Source organism: Periplaneta americana, chromosome 14, assembly GCF_040183065.1.
Source record: "Periplaneta americana isolate PAMFEO1 chromosome 14, P.americana_PAMFEO1_priV1, whole genome shotgun sequence".
Lineage (NCBI taxonomy): Eukaryota > Metazoa > Arthropoda > Insecta > Blattodea > Blattidae > Periplaneta > Periplaneta americana.
Window position 1 is genome coordinate 152,132,718 of NC_091130.1, and position 18,441 is coordinate 152,151,158.

Genomic DNA, 18,441 nt, shown 5'->3' on the forward strand with positions numbered 1-18,441 from the left:
TTACATTTTACTTAAAAGCAGGGTGTGAGAAAAATTGAAGTAGCCTAACAAAAATTTTTATGTATTTTCATTCATCATCTGCAGTAGTTAAAAAATAGTCTGTAGTGAAGTTTAGATAGGATTAACCCTTAAATTCGCAAAGTATCCTATAGAATACAAAAGGCTAAAGGGGTATATGCTATAATTTTAGTAGTACAATAGAAAAAAAAAGGTAGGAAAATTAAAATTTCACAATACTATAATATTGTACGACATAATATAAAATATGGACATTGCAATAGTTGTTTTCTTTACGGTCCGACACGGTTTAATAAACTGGTGTGAGAAATGAAGTTTTGCCAATTTAAGGGTTAAAGGCCTTAAGAGTCCTCAAATACCTTACTATATTTTAATTTTATTGGTCTGACCCAATATTTTGGGTTTGCCCTGCGACACAGAATAGCTCACAATAAAATTTAAAATACAAAATTATATAAACAGGTTCCAGACAAAATTGATTAAGACATAAGAAAAAAAAATAGAACCAAATATAATTTAAATTGAATGTACACCATAAAGATGCTGACGAAATATCGCTATAGAAAATTTTATTATGGTGGTGACGATGGCATCTTGATCTCTCGTCAGCTTGTATTTTTCCCTCCACTTTACAAAGGCTTTCGGAATGGTGCTAGCTACCGGACAGCAGTTTTGCGTACGAACGACGCTGGTGCTGCTACCTACCTGCCGGTGTGGAGATACTCGCGAAACAAGCTGTAATGAACTGAAATGTATATTGTTGCTGGGCTAGTTAATAGTTTTATTAATTAGTGCTGTGTTAAAATGTCAGGGTGTTTATGTGTCGTTTATTATTGTGACAATTGCAGCATTACAAATTGCTCCAAATCGTAATTTCGATTTCCAACAGTTCATAAAACGTGAGTCAACAAAATTCGTTATTAGGCCTAATGCGTTTGTCTCTGTGTTGATGGAACAATAAAATTAGCTTTTTCATTTAGGCCTAATAAATGAATAGAAGTTAAAATATATTGGAAATTTTAAGGTTTTTGCAAATTAAGTTTTATTGTTGTCTACATGCCTTTACTAATAATTATTACAAGCATCAGAATGCTACCATTTTTATTTTTTCAGTTGTCAGCAGTGGGTAGGCCTAAATAAAGCATTATTTTAAATTCATTCCTAATGTCAGAACTCATTTTGTCTCACTAAAGCAAAGAAAAAATATGTAAGAATTAATAATTACGGAAAGTAATATGAAGTATGCAATATTCTTACAATATGCAGCTCTGATATAAGGTAATAGTTTTACATTAAATACTATTCAACATTTCTTAAGTGTTTCATATATTATTCCACATTAGTAACTCACGTTTTAAACAATAGTCCGAATCCCGCTATGTTAATATTTGTATATGTGGACGTAATTCCATTTCCCTCCGCTAGATGTCAGTTCCGCGATATTTCGCACTCACGGCAATGCTTTTAGTATACAGCTGTCCGGTATTATTATAGTAAAGTATTTAAAGTCCTGGTTAAGATATTTACTAGCTGTTTCTTTTATGAAATTAGATATTACTACGATATAGTCGACGTGAAATTTTGCAGAGTCTAGTTGTTGAGAGACAGTAGTTATTACGTCATTAAGTGGCAGTGACAGTGGATGTTGCGATCTTGTTAAGGTAATGGGTTAGAGTCAAGTCCGATGATTGATTGCTCTGCTGAGCTCTGTCATACACGTCATCCTGCAAGATTGGGGTTTAAGGTCAGCCTCCATTATTTATTTTTATAAAAAGTAGGCATTGCAATAAAATGCCTTCTATTTTCTCTTCCTAGTTTTGTACTCTGTCACTTTATTAATATGTATAGAACGTTTAATGTTTAATGTAAAATATTAACGCAGCATATTCCTGGATAATAAGAAATGAGGAGATTCTTTACTCTCCCTATCAAAAATTCCTTTAAGTTCATTCTCATAAAATTGTTTTCAAATTTAATATACCGGGCTTTCATTTCAAAACTTTCCAGTCTAAATAACTAATTATTTAAATTGAATTCAATTTAAACAAAAAGCACGTCAATTTAGATATTGAGGGGGAAGTCGGAAACCAGGTTTAATTACATTTTAGATTTCACCCCCCACCCCCACCCACCCCCACTTCGAAATTTCAAATGGCACTCCTATATTTTTATACTTAAATATGAAAGAGTATTAAATTGTTTACACACTTCATTAATTTGTTTCCACATCTTTTGTTTTCTATCGTCGCCTGGCAACCAGGATTATTGTTATTGTTGATTAGAACTGAAGAGAATAAAGCTACAAAAACATATTGAGCATTTCATGTAATAGTTGTGTTTGTGTATTAAATTACTTTAAAATAGTGTATACCCTTCAGTAGAGAACATCAATATTCTTTATTGATTACATTTAGGAAATTATACAAAATAAGCCGTGTTTTCATCCTACAGTCAACTGATAATAACAGGTCTTTAAGCCTTAAATTGGCAAAACTTCATTTCTCACACTACATTATGAAACCGTGTCGGACCGTAAAGAAAACTATCGCAACGTCCATATTTTTATACGTTGTACAATATTAGTATTGTGAAATTTCAATTTTCCTACTAATTTTTTTTTCTATTATTCTATTAAAATTATAGCATATAGCCTATTAACCTGTTGTATGCTATAGGATACATTGTCAATTTAAGGGTTAAATGGACCCCTTTAGGAAGAAAGAGAAGATTCAAAGTCGCTTGGATGCATATATTACTCTGGTATGTCTGATATAAGGGAAGGGGCCAAGGAACTGAAATTATGAAGGTATAGGAGCGTGGAAAAAACAACAGAAATCTGATTTTGAAGCTGTTAAATGCCCGATGAGTTATATGAGTCCTAAATAATTATATAAAACAATTCTTTCAATATACGAGTTAATTGTGCTGTTTTCTATTGCGATTAGTAACAATATTCTTTATTTTTTCGCCAGTCAAAAATAGTTTGCGTTGAAGTTTCAATATGAATGACTAACATGTAGCTATGCAAATCTAGTCTTTCGGGTGAAGCTCCCTGTAAAGCAGATTTGAATAATTTCAAGGGAAAAATTGTTCCGGGGCCGGGTATCGATCCCGGGACCTCTGGTTGAACGTACCAGCGCTCTACCACTGAGCTACCCGGGAACTCCACCCGACACCGTCTCAACTCTTCCCTTTATATCCACACAACTCGCGTGGGCTGACGAAACGCCAGAGACCCACAACGAGCGCACACAATCGCTGTGTGACTTGAAATTGTGGTTTTCTGTTAACGAACACAGTAACGTATATATTTAAAAAAAAATTATTCTAACATGTAGCTAGTTATGGTTTTATATCAATATAGATAATTCTGTCACTTTTCGCTGTGTTTTATAAAGTAGTATGTCCATTGGATATGACATGATATAACCTTATTTAAAAGCCCATTATAATAACATATGATTCTCAATTAGGAATTTATGCAGTTACGAGCCAAACTTAATAACACATATTGCACTATTCATTTCACATGATATGCCATAGAAGCCCTCAATTTCCTTATTCGAAATGGTGACATTAATTACAAGAAAACTTTCATACCAAAAAGCTAAATGTTTGCCTCACTGTTACTGGAAGTACCACATCAATCAAATTATGTACTTCCACAATCTGTATTCACACTACTAAATAATTTTCACTTTTTAATTCTCGAATAAACACATTACAGCTATGAGAATATACTGAACTGCTTTTGTAATAAATTGCAGAAAACACAACCTCTACATTCGTGAAGTACACGTACATAAATGTAATGAAACATTTACTGTTGCTAAGATCAATAACGAATCAGTGAATTTCAACCTCTCACATTATCCATACACGTAACAGAACTTCCCATAATATGCTTAGTAGAAGAGTGTACCTCTACCAAATTGAACAAACTGTGTTACTATGGAAATACATCTATTTGTAATACAGGATTCCAATCCACGACCTCAGTCTAAATCCAGCAATAAGACGGTGCCTTTTTTCTGTTACACACATCACAGCTGGCATAGTTCATGTCTTCATTTAACCCTGATTTATAATTATTAATGCTTGTGAAATGGCATTCGTCTATATATTCATGTTGATGTTTAGTGTACGAGTATGCCACACTTGGAAACATAAGCAAAACACTTTGGAAGAAGCACATTTTATAAAAACTCTGAAAACAATTTATACAAAGGAATTTAAGGTTGGAGAAACAATTGTATTTTCATTACCAAATCACAAATGTTGTGATTTTGTGCAGGAATCCAGTATCACAAAAAGGAAAATTAACGTAAGTACTATGAGTGAAATTCTTGATGCAAATGATTTTGAAATGGCACTCCTTCAAGAATTTCACGTGATTTCTGATACTCCAATAATGTTATCTTCATATTATAGAGAAGTGCAGAATAATATTATCAGGCCTGACTTTAAGCCTTTATGTTATTTTGTAATAATTGAAATGTGTAATAGTGGAGAAAATCGTTTGGAATTTGAGATTTCACAACAATTTGAAGCATTGAAGTCGATGCACGTTTTGAATCCCAGAGCTAGATTCCTGGTCCTAATGAAAACTGGAATCGCTTTTAAATCACCTAAAAAGCTCGCCAAACGCGTTCTTGCCATACTGTGGGGATGGAAGATTGTGGATTCAATTGTGTGCATTAACGTAAGGAACACTAAAAAGCCAGAAAACGATACCGTTTCAAAGTATGATGAATTTTATAAACAATCAGAAGATACAGTGCTAGATTTTTATACCTGGTTTCCTTATCAATCTCACAGTCATTGTACTGAAGTTCGCGAGATCACAAAGCACAACTCTTGGCGTATGCAAGGCAGTGGACATTTTGAATCAAATGTTTCCTTATTCCCCCCAAAAATAGGGGAAAACTTCAACGGATGTCCAATCATTGCATCTTTGGTACCAGTTCTGCTGTTAGTTGGAGATCCAATAACAAAAGAAATCAATGGAACAACAAAAGTGATATATTATTACGGATGGGAAATTCTTTTGTGGAAAATGATTACCAAAGCTTTCAATTTGACTGATGTGTATCTACCGAGGAACAAAGATGATTGGGGATGGGAGCTGCAAAACGGTACTTTCACAGGCATAAAAGGAGATGTTATTCACAACAGAGCTGAAGTAGCATTCGGGTCTTGGCCCATGTTTTGGAGGAATCTGGAAATCATGGATGCAACCTCTTCATACTTCAGGAGTGATTGGGTATGGCTTGTGCCATGCGCTAAAGGAGTTCCTCGTTGGACGAGTTTGTTCAGGGTGTTCTCTCTCTGGTTATGGTTGCTCGGAATTCTGGTTACAGTAGCATCTGCTTTTGTGCTTTCGTATATCACAAAGTTAGGCAGAACACGAGAGATGTACAACAGTGTTGTTATATCATTGATGTCACTTTGGGCTGCCTTGCTTGGCATATCAGTTTCAAGCATGCCGTTCAAAACATCTCTGAGAGTTTTCTTTATATCTTGGGTGATATTCAGCCTTGCTGTCAACACTGTTTACCAGACGTACCTCACAACGTTCTTAATTCAACCTGGGTTCGAACACCAGATATCCGATCTAGAAGATATATTTAATTCTGGCATTACATTTGGATTTGTAAATGTGGTGAAGGAGTTCTTCACAAAATCAGATAATAAACAGGTTTTGAGGTTAATGAAACGTTACGAAGAGTGTCAAAACATGGATCGTTGCCTTGGCAACATCGCGTACAAGAGCAGTTACATTATGCTTATGAATAAATTATACACAGAATACAGACTAACGTATGATTTTCTGGACGCTTCTGGAAAGCCTCTAATATGCCAGATCAAAGAAGTGTTTTATAGCTTCAGTAATGTGATGTACATGTCTAAAGGACATCCTTTGCTTGCTCGCGTTGATTCTGCGATCCGCAGACTGGTAGAGGCTGGAATCTTCAACCAGTTCATCAAGTCAACGATGGATATGCAGATGATACGAGCTGCTTCCCGTGTCAGAGAGAGTCTTGCAGATGAATACTGTGAGCTTTCGCTCCAACACATGCAGGCCGCTTTCGTACTTCTATTGTGGGGCCAAGCTATTTCTCTTCTTATATTCGTGGCGGAGTTGTTATACGCATACAGAATCATAGGTACTTCATGTTGCAATCTTTCTATCTGTATACATAATTTGAACTGGTAATGGAAATTACAGGACAACGGTTGAATGGATTTTAATAAATGACCTCTCATTCTGAAGATTGGAACCCAAAGTTTTTCAGAAAAATATTAGTTTTAAGTGAAATGTTAATTTTTCAACATAATTTTCCTATTTTCCAAAATCCATCTGTCGTTACTAACTAATTGCATTTCAGAATAAAACAAAACACACACTACAGTAAATCATATTACACGAAGGCCATGATCTGCAAGAATGCTGACATATTTATAGCTCAAATTAAATTGGTTATTAAAAACTTCAAGATTTACTAAAACTAATTTACAGGTCTGATTCTGTTGTGTGTAATTTTCTGAGTAGAGCTGAGTATTGGATAATAAAAACTACAAAACTTGAGGTGGTTTGATGAAATTATTACAAGTAAAAATGAAATATTAGGCTATTATAGTTAATCCATGCTGTGACTATTTTTGATTAATTATTCATATTAATGCTATATTGATGATATGGAAGTGAAACGTTTTGGGGTTATATAAGAAGATGTAGAGAATATCTTAAATTAGATCTTCATTTCTATAATTTACTGAGTAGCGGCTATATAGTATATATAGTATATGTTACTGAAGACTATAAAACTTACGTAAGATAATAATATTAACAAAAAATCAAATATTTTTATAGTTATTAATCAATTGGGGTTAGGTATTTTTCACATATTTAATGGCGGTGTGGTGTAGATATTTATATGCGTCTCTTCAGTATTGGCTCGAGACAGCGCAAAAATTGGAGTTTCTAAGGAAATACCAAAAGGTATTACTTACTGATAAAATAAAATGCCTATAAGATTTTGTAGTCTCCCGATCATTTCAGCAAGATCTCTTAGCAGGATAAAATGATTTTACCCTCTACATTTCAAGTTCTACATGCAGGAGCTATACCAAGATGCTATGTCTATTGTTCGAAAGCATAGCAAACCTGACATTTTTTTAACTTTCACCTGCAATCCACAATGACCTGAAATAGCTATTGCTTTACTCCCACATGAAAAACCCACTGATCGTCGTGACATTGTTACTTGCGTTTTCGAGTTCAAACTAAAACACTGAAGGTGTATAGGTTCAAGGAAAAGTACTTGGCATAAAAAACATTCAGAGGGAGTATGTTTCATTATTATGGAAGTAAATAAATTTCAGAGTGTCTGGTATTCTTCATTGAAAATAAATCTGAAAAATGTTTATTTGAACGCCTAATAAACTAAGTTTGCAGCATTTGCTGCACAAGCCACTAGTATAGCTAGATTTGCTTGAGTAATTCAGTCTGATCCATTTGGGTATGGATAATATTAATTTATTATTATAAAGCTATTATGATAGTAGGAAAAAATTTCTTGCTGATTATATTATGATTAAAAGAGGGGAGTTTCCATATATGACAATCAACAATGCATAATCTGAAAGAACAAATGAAAATCGTAGATGATTAAAATGGCCACTACAAATTAACAGCGGGCACAATGTGTTCTTTGGTATGCTAAATATGAGAGTGTTAAAAGAGTTCAAAGTGAATTTCGTCGTGAGTATGGTATGCGTAATGTACCTAAATACGGTTCCACAATGTTGTGGTATCGAACATTTGTAGAAACAGGTTCTGTATTAAAAAAAAAGCATGCAGGAGGTAGCAGGCAAAACCCAGTACGAGAAGCAGCTATCTCTTGGCTTGGCCCCCAAGCTCCCCAGACCTAACCTCTCCTGACTTCTTCGTGTAGGGTTTTGTTAAAGACATTGTCTATTCACAGAAACCCAGGAACATTGATGATCTGAGAATAAAAATTACTCAAGCTTTTCAACAAATCATCCCTCTTATGTTACAACGGACATGGGCTGAATTGCATCACCGTTATGAGTTGTGTAGGGTGCGCAATGGGGGTCATGTTGAGCTCTGAGAAATCTCCCTTCTTTCAGTGTTGTATGCACAAAGTTTCAACAAATAAAGTTCAGTAGTAAATGTTTTACGGTGTTTTTATTTTATCCATACCCAAACGGATCACCCTGTAGATCTTAAGACCGGTTTCGAATTCACGAATTGTTGATGGTGCACTTGTATGCATTCTCGTGGGGTTTTCTTCATAGCGATGCTACACTTACGTAATGGTTCAGAATGCAACAGAAAACTCCCTTCCATTAAGTTGCATGTAGGCTTCTCTATCAGAAGGCCTTGAGTAGTTATGACTTCATACAGCTCTCTTGTCCACAGTCGTGACTCTGCAAGCGATTGTTTGTGGGGACGTAAAACGAAAATACAGAATAGTAATTCGTGGAAAGCACGTGCTGATCTCCTATCCATCGGGGAACTACTACGTCCGAAACTTCCCCTTTCATATCGTATATAAGTTGAGAGCACACACCTTTTAAAACACAAATCGCTGAGGCTTTGTATACCATTCGTGAACTAGAAGGTAAGAAAAACACTCAAAACTATCAAATTGAATAGTATATCCTACACACGGACGTCTACACGGGGATGAATTAGGATCACTTGAACCTCCTGGACATCTTATATTTCTTCTTATTATTTTTGCCATGAAAACAGAATAATTTGCATCTGCTAGAACACATAAATACAGGGAATTTACAATTCACAAAATATAAAATAACTCAATAATGGAGTGACAGCTGTAATTCAAATGCCTATACATTATTTTCATTAGTTCAAACACAATTTAAGCCTTTCAATTTATAACAACAATAATGACTATATCATATTATATTACACTATTTTTCTTCTCCATAGTAAATTTATTTTATATACATTAAACGTTTCTGTATTACTAGGTATGTGATTTTATGGTGACTATTTCGTTTATATGACGTCATTCCATTTTCGACCAATGAAGTGTAATGAAATTTTGAATTCCAACCAATCACAGTCAGACTTTGCGATAATTTCTGCAGCTAGATTTATCGCTATCAATTTATCACATGGTCGTTCTTTTGTTTAGTCGTTGTCGCCAACTGTTTCCCCGTAAATTGATGATCATGAATACATTAAGATGCAACTACACGGTTAAACTTTTCTTTCAACTTTAAAGCAATGAATGCAATATTGATATTTTATATTAATTAATATATTTACGCAGTGAAGACCACGTTCAAAACGGCGCACCATGCAGACACAAAATCTTTATGCATCTTAGTTGAACGAACATTTTAAATTTGATTCTTTCAATATTCTTCCCAGATTGCACGCATACGCGATTGGAATATTGAACTGTGTAGCTGCAGCTTTAGTTCCATTACACACTACAGCGAGAATGCGTTTGTCGAGCTATAAAAAATGCTTTCGTGTAGCACTGATTGTAAGTAACGGTCGAAGCAAGGCACAGCTGACATTGGTCCTGCTTCCTCAGGTAGGCCTAACCTAACCTATAAAATTGTAGCCTATAACATTTGTATTGAAATTAAACAATTAATAGACGTTCAAATTTATGTAACATCATCGCATATCAAACTCAAAGACTTTGCATAGTAATAATATCTGTGATCAAACTGCCTTTCGTATGGCGTAATAAAATTCGTGTTTTAATTAGGCCTATCTATACAGAGATGGCTTCACTATGTAGCAACATGTCTCGCTGTGAATACATAACCATTGGTATATAGCTGTCCCCACTGTTACTGTTAAATTAAATTATGATTTCAGCAGATAATGAAAATGTATTTGTTATAATAATAAGAGAAAAGTGCAGTACATATAATTAACATTTTTAAACCTTTATTTCGCTTTTTGCAATTGGCATTACTGAATAATAACATGGAATTTATTTATTGCAATAATCGATATTCATCTACGAGTATTTCAACTTCACAATGTCTGAATAGGTTAAGTATTCGTTAATATACAATTATTAACATTTTGTGATCGAATTTTAGGGATATATTATTAAAATTTTTATTTTATTCACGAAATAGTCCTAATAAATGTCACTCGAGGTCTGAGATTTCCCAGATAAATCCACTCAATTCGCTCGTGGATTTATCGGCAGATCTCAGACCTCTCGTGACATTACTACAGATTATTTTACCCTGACTTCATTGACTAAAATGGTTAAATTTCGTTGAATATTTTTGTAAAAAGAAGAGAGAGAAAGAAAGAAAATGAGTACATATTTCGCAACCTAAAGAAAATTAAAAAAATTATAAATAACTTATTTTTTAATTATTTGAAACAAACCTTTTCAAACTAACAGAAAATTGTTCGCATATTAATAATTCAATTTTATTCAAATTTTGAAGGGGTGACGGACTGCCTTCTTCATCTCACGAAGGCAGTTGATGCGGGGGTGGGGGGGGGGAAGACAGTTGTCTCCTTGCGCTGCTCTCTGGAAGTAGTACCTGAAACTATGCATACATCGTTGCCATATACCACACGCATGTAATGTTGAACTATCATCATAGAAATGTTTATGTATATTTTATAGAGAAGAAATTTATTTGGAAGAAAGAGTAACTTTTCTTGTGAATTCTTCATAAAAACTGTTTCTTGTTGAAAATATGGTGATTATGAAGTAATTTCGTGAATTTCCGTCAATTTCGCGAAAATTCGGTGATATATCTCACTTTATTTTGGACTTTCATTATGTGATTTGCATTTTTCATGCATAAGTTTTTAACACATTTCACGTATAGGCTATCGTTAAAACGAAATAATTACACCTCTATATATTACAAATGAAACATGCGACAACATAATGAATTATACCTATTTTTTAAATTATTTTTAACGTTGTTATTGTAATACTGTTTTACAATGGACATTACTGAATTATTAAAAAAAAAAAAGACTAAATTTGGGAATGCTGTATGAAGAAACAGAACACAGTTGACAGTTAAATACATTACTGTATATGAAGAAACGTTAGGATCTGTGAAATGTTTATATTCCTCAAGTTATTGTTGTTCTGTTTTACTATATTATTTTATCTGGATTTTCTCTACATATTTATTTAAATTGTTCAGCATTTCACTCTTAGTGTTTTTTTTTCTGTGATATATATAAACAGTTGCATAGAAGGCTTTGTCTTTAGTAGCCTCCGAGTGGAGGAAGCAGAAATAAAATTTATTTAATGTACCTATATACACAAGTCTTGGACGCTATCAATTTTTATGCTTAAAGGAGTGGAGGAATAATATTAATTAAATTCAGCAGAGCAAAGGAATTAATTCAGAAAGTTTTATGAACTGTTCAGAAATTACTGTTTTTATATTGCAGACCTACTTTCATTTCTTAATATTTAAATACGCTATAACAATGCAACTTTTGATGGCCTTCGGAATTCTTCATAAGCCCAGCTTAGAAATGTTTGCAGAAACAAATGTATTCATTCGCGAAAAATGAAGTAATTGTTATCATTTTCATGACTATTACAGCGTGTATAGAGTTTTCTTGTATTTTTTATTAATAAAATTACACTAAGCATTCAGTATTAAACGTTTTGATATCTACCTTATATGCAAGGACTCTTTTTAATGATTAAGTTATATTGATTATGTTACTTGTCACGGTAGAAACAAGAATTGTAATTCATTTTTAGAGTGCAGCAGTGTAAGAAGAAAGCAGAATGAAAGTATCAATGCAGATCGTCTTTTTGGCGCTGCTAATCGCAGTGTGTGCGGCCCTACCCCGCACCTTCCAGGTAAGGCTTTACTTACAATACGCAGTTCCCCATTTTAAATAACAGTCAACATATTATATAAGTAGATAAGTTGAGGCCCTCTGAAATGCAATTTCTACAAATAGAGAATAATCTATGCATCATTAAGCACAGAGTATGAAAAGGTTGGGTAAAACTATGCGAGGCTGCTTGTAGTTTTTCTTTTTTGAATTTTATGAAGAAACTTTATTATACACAAAAGTTATAGGGTATGAAAAAAAGGAATATTTTAACATGTTTTCTGAAGCTATGGTTTTCGTTTACAAAGAATGTGCCGAGAAGTCTGTTATTACTGACACCATGTACTTGTTTTATTATTATTATTATTATTATTATTATTATTATTATTATTATTATTATTATTATTATTATTATTTCCATACGAAATACGAAAAGCCTGAAATCCCATAAGGGCAACGGCCTCCTACAGGAGTGTTGGGTGAGCTGAAGGTCTACTACACTTGGGGAGCCAGTCCAAGAGAGCTTATACTATACTTACAAACTAAACACATAAACACATTATACCAACTAAACACGACAAACTATACAGACTAAACACATAAATTATGCAAACTAAACATCCATAAAAAATTATGTAAACTAAACACATAAATTATAATCTGAACACATAACTATCCACACTAAACACACGATAAAAAAGAAAAAATTACACAAACTGAACCATACATAGTCTTAACTCACACACAAACTAAATACACAAAAACCTATACAAATTTCACGCATAAATTGTACAGCCTAAACACACAAACTATCTAAACTAAACGCACAAAACGATACAATTGAACACAAAAATTTTTACTAACTAAATACATGAACCATACCAACTATACACGGAGTCAAACTATCCAAACTAAAGCACACAAAACCATACAATTGAACACAAAAATTATACTAACTAAATACAATAACTATACCAACTATACACGGAGTCAAACTATCCAAACTAAAACACACAAAACCATACAATTGAACACAACAATTATACTAACTAAATACATGAACCATACCAACTATACACGGAGTCAAACTATTCAAACTAAAACACACAAAACCATACAATTGAACACAAAAATTATATTAACTAAATACATGAACTATACCAACTATACACGGCGTCAAACTATCCAAACTAAAACACACAAAACCATACAATTGAACACAAAAATTATACTAAATACATGAACCATACCAACTATACACGGAGTCAAACTATCCAAACTAAAACACACAAAACCATACAATTGAAGACAAAAATTATATTAACTAAATACATGAACTATACCAACTATACACGGCGTCAAACTATCCAAACTAAAACACACAAAACCATACAATTGAACACAAAAATTATACTAACTAAATACATGAACTATACCAACTATACACGGAGTCAAACTATCCAAACTAAAACACACAAAACCATACAATTGAATACAAAAATTATATTAACTAAATACATGAACTATACCAACTATACACGGCGTCAAACTATCCAAACTAAAACACACAAAACCATACAATTGAACACAAAAATTATACTAACTAAATACATGAACTATACCAACTACACACGGAGTCAAACTATCCAAACTAAAACACACAAAACCATACAATTGAACACAAAAATTATATTAACTAAATACATGAACTATACCAACTATACACGGAGTCAAACTATCCAAACTAAAACACACAAAACCATACAATTGAATACAAAACTTATACAAAAATTATGAACTATACCGACTATACACGGAGTCAAACTATCCAAACTAAAACACACGAAACCATACAACTGAACACAAAAATGTTACTAACTAAATACATGAACTATACCAACTATACACGGAATCAAACTATCCAAACTAAAACACACAAAACCATACAACTGAACACAAAAATGTTACTAACTAAATACATGAACTATACCAACTATACACGGAATCAAACTATCCAAACTAAAACACACAAAACCATACAACTGAACACAAAAATGTTACTAACTAAATACATGAACTATACCAACTATACACGGAGTCAAACTATCCAAACTAAAACACACAAAACCATACAAGTGAACACAAAAATGTTACTAACTAAATACATGAACTATACCAACTATACACGGAATCAAACTATCCAAAGTAAAACACACAAAACCATACAACTGAACACAAAAATGTTACTAACTAAATACATGAACTATACCAACTATACACGGAATCAAACTATCCCAAGTGACAAACACAAAACTATACAATTGAACACAAAAATTATACTAACTAAATACATGAACTATACCAACTATACACGGAGTCAAACTATCCAAACTAAAACACACAAAACTATACAATTGAATACAAAAATTATACTAACTAAATACATGAACTATACCAACTATACACGGAATCAAACTATCCCAAGTGACAAACACAAAACCATACAATTGAACACAAAAATTATACTAACTAAATACATGAACTATACCAACTATACACGGAGTCAAACTATCCAAACTAAAACACACAAAACCATACAATTGAATACAAAAATTATACTAACTAAATACATGAACTATACCAACTATTCACGGAGTCAAACTATCCAAACTAAAACACACAAAACCATACAACTGAACACAAAAATGTTACTAACTAAATACATGAACTATACCAACTATACACGGAATCAAACTATCCAAACTAAAACACACAAAACCATACAACTGAACACAAAAATGTTACTAACTAAATACATGAACTATACCAACTATACACGGAATCAAACTATCCAAACTAAAACACACAAAACCATACAACTGAACACAAAAATGTTACTAACTAAATACATGAACTATACCAACTATACACGGAGTCAAACTATCCAAACTAAAACACACAAAACCATACAATTGAATACAAAAATTATAATAACTAAATACATGAATTATACCAACTATACACGGAGTCAAACTATCCAAACTAAAACACACAAAACCATACAATTGAATACAAAAATTATACTAACTAAATACATGAATTATACCAACTATACACGGAGTCAAACTATCCAAACTAAAACACACAAAACCATACAATTGAACACAAAAATTATACTAACTAAATACATGAACTATACCAACTATACACGGAGTCAAACTATCCAAACTAAAACACACAAAACCATACAATTGAATACAAAAATTATACTAACTAAATACATGAACTATACCAACTATACACGGAGTCAAACTATCCAAACTAAAACACACAAAACCATACAATTGAATACAAAAATTACACTAAGTACATGAACTATACCAACTATACACGGAGTCAAACTATCCAAACTAAAACACACAAAACCATACAATTGAATACAAAAATTATACTAACTAAATACATGAACTATACCAACTATACACGGAATCGAACTATCCCAACTGAGACACACAAAAATAACTATATAAACAATACAAACTATACACAGTTTATATAGTGTTCGTAATTTCTTCCAGTCTTTTCCAGGCCTGCCTGTCCCTCGTTGTTCTCGTCCACTGAGCTCCAGTCTCTCTCCGGAACACGTCCGACCACCTTCTCCTTGGACGTCTTCTGCTTCTTTCCCCAATGCGTGGGTCCCACATGGTCGAGGCATACGTCCACCTGCTGCAGTCCATCCTACTCACGTGTCCGCCCCATTCCAGCCTCACTGCATCCTGCATACCGCTTCTTATTCAGATGTCGGTGTTCCTTATCCTGTCTTGCAGTCTCAGCTGGAGGACTTTTCTTTCCATTTTCCTCTGGCACACACGAAGCAGGTTTTTCTGTTGCTCTGTCAGAGACCAAACTTGGCATCCGTACAACATTACTGGGATTACGCAGGTTTCCATAACTTCAAATTTAAGTTTGGTGCTGATGTTTTGATTTTGCAGGATGATTTTCAAGCTCCAAAATTTTTTCCAAGCCAGACATATTCTTCATGCAAACTAAACTTTCAGGAATAACTCCCTGTAAAGTTAATTTGAATAATTTCGAGGGAAATATTGTTCCGGGGCCGGGTATCGAACCCGGGACCTTTGGTTAAACGTACCAACGCTCTCCCACTGAGCTACCCGGGAACTCTACCCGACACCGATCCAATTTTTCCCTCTATATCCACAGACCTCAAAGTGGGCTGACAACCGTCAAGCAACCAACATTTGAGTGCACACTAACTCTGTGTGACTTAAATTGTGGTTTTCTGTTACGTACAGTGACGTGTATTATGCAAGTTAAGCTTTCAGGAATAACTCCCTGTAAAGTTAATTTGAATAATTTCGAGGGAAAAATTGTTCCGGGGCCGGGTATCGAACCCGGATCGGTGTCGGGTAGAGTTCCCGGATAGCTCAGTGGGAGAGCGTTGGTACGTTTAACCAAAGGTCCCGGGTTCGATACCCGGACTCGGAACAATTTTTCCCTCGAAATTATTCAGACATATTCTTCTTCGTATCTCTTTCTCTCTCCTACAGAAGAGTGACACAATTTGTCCCAGGTATACTTTTCTAAACATAGCATTGTTATTTTACTTGCTTTGGTGATATCTGGTACTATCAGTTGGCAACACTGAAAAGACGGCCATATTAGCTTTTGTTACGTAAATTTCACTGTGTATAGTTATATTATTGACTTATCACGCTTTGAATCAATACGAAGTTTTCCATGTGTGAGCTGATACTGGTATATAAGAGGGGGGGGGCTAAGTCCCTTATAACAGGATACAAAAGCTTTTGTAGAGTAGGCCTGTGTTTAAATGAGAGCTGTATAAAATCTCTGTAATCATTCTATTCAGGAGGAAGAGCCCGAGACTAGGGAGAGGCGCTCTCCCGTGCCTCAGGGAGAGAAACTGAAGGTGGGAGTATACGACGAGAGTCGGAAGGGCCTAGTGGCGAGGGCAGAGGGCAGTAGAACCGTCTGGGAGAGCAAGGACAAGAACATCAAAGCCAAGGTGGGCGTGGACTACACACAACCACTGAACCACGGCCGGGGAGAAGGCTCCGTCTTCTTAAAAGTTGGAGGAACCTTTTAACGAAGCGAAGATTGTGACATACCGCAGAAACGTTCCAGTGTTCTACTTCAACGATGGAAAAGGAATATAGAAAAATAAAATAAAATAAAGAAGATGAATGTTAGCAGCAATGTCTATTGAAGGAAAGTTGCAGATACCAAAAAAAAAAAAAAAAAGTGTTAATTTATTAAACTTAAGACTGACAGCAAACAGAAGGCAAGGACAAAACTTGACAATAAAAGTAATGTTAAAATGTACGTATAACGTTAAAACTGTCAATATTAATAAAACAATTTAAAAAATACTTGTAGTTATTATTCCATTGTATATATTTGCAGAATGTTCCCTGAGCTAGTACAGGGACATCACTTTATTTTTACTAACATTTTTAACATTAACCTGGCTATACTCGGAAACACTGTTACCCCCCTTCCATTACAGGAGTTTGGAGTTGCTAGTGCAATATGTAAACAAATCATTTTACTAGCTATAGAAGGAGAGAAAAGTAGTGTATCCATTTATGTTACAGGGAAATATATTATTACGTTTTTCAGTTTGGTCATTACTTTACAGTATTTTATCAAAAAACAGCAGAATAGTAACAATTTTTTTTCACAAACTCATACATTATGTAATGTCTATTTTTTTCAGCATATTACTAATGTAATTTCTTCCTGAGAATTTTGTGAGCACTTCCGTAAGAAACCCCAATTTCTACAGCTCCCAATTTCTACAGCTAACTTCTTGACAGACTTATTACGACCACGCTGCATCTTTTCTCTAGCATCTTCTACAGCATCTTCTGTCACCTTTGTTGGCCATCTTACACTTTTCTTCCTTTCTGTACACTCCATTGCTCTAAATTTATCTACCAGATTAATGACATTTCTACGAAAATATTCCGTAATGATATAATCAGAAAATTAAAAAAAAAAAAACTGTTGTTCACATTCGGTTATATTGTAATTCCAGTTTCCATCATCGTCCTTCATACCTACAAACAGTAAAACAAAACTCTTGTTTAAATAATTCTGTTAAGTACCGTACGATATAATAGGGTACCGTACTTTCGGTAACTCAATCTTCACTTGAGCTCAGTCCACACAGATAAATTCAGTTATGCTGCACACCATACCTGTGTGAAAATAAACTTCAATAATATAAGCTCTTTCTTCTATACAAAACGCAACATATTTCTGAAACACACTGTACTTTGTACTGTTTACTTCACTGCTAGCAACAGCGGCCGTAAGTTTGTGTGACTGACGTTAGCAAGGACATTAGTGAAAGGGGTGGGATTCATGTACATTTAGAAACGCAGGTACAATAAAAATTGAAGTAAAAATAAAATGATGTCCCTGTAGCTATGATATATCACTTGACAGTACTATTTAAAAGTAACTTCTGTTATAAGCCGCCCTATAAAGGTGCACTGCCAGAAGCATAGACGGAGTTA

At 34.0% G+C, this 18,441-nt stretch overlaps 1 protein-coding gene across 1 annotated transcript; it reads left to right on the forward strand.

Annotated features, from left to right (window-relative positions):
• The first annotated feature begins 8,526 nt into the window (after window positions 1-8,526).
• LOC138713863 (uncharacterized) lies at window positions 8,527-17,289 on the forward strand. The gene is made up of 3 exons (XM_069846327.1): window positions 8,527-8,666; window positions 11,802-11,903; window positions 16,770-17,289. The coding sequence occupies exons 2-3, from the start codon at window positions 11,829-11,831 to the stop codon at window positions 17,004-17,006; spliced, it is 312 nt and encodes a 103-aa protein (XP_069702428.1). The 5' UTR covers window positions 8,527-8,666; window positions 11,802-11,828; the 3' UTR covers window positions 17,007-17,289.
• The last annotated feature ends 1,152 nt before the right edge of the window (window positions 17,290-18,441 follow it).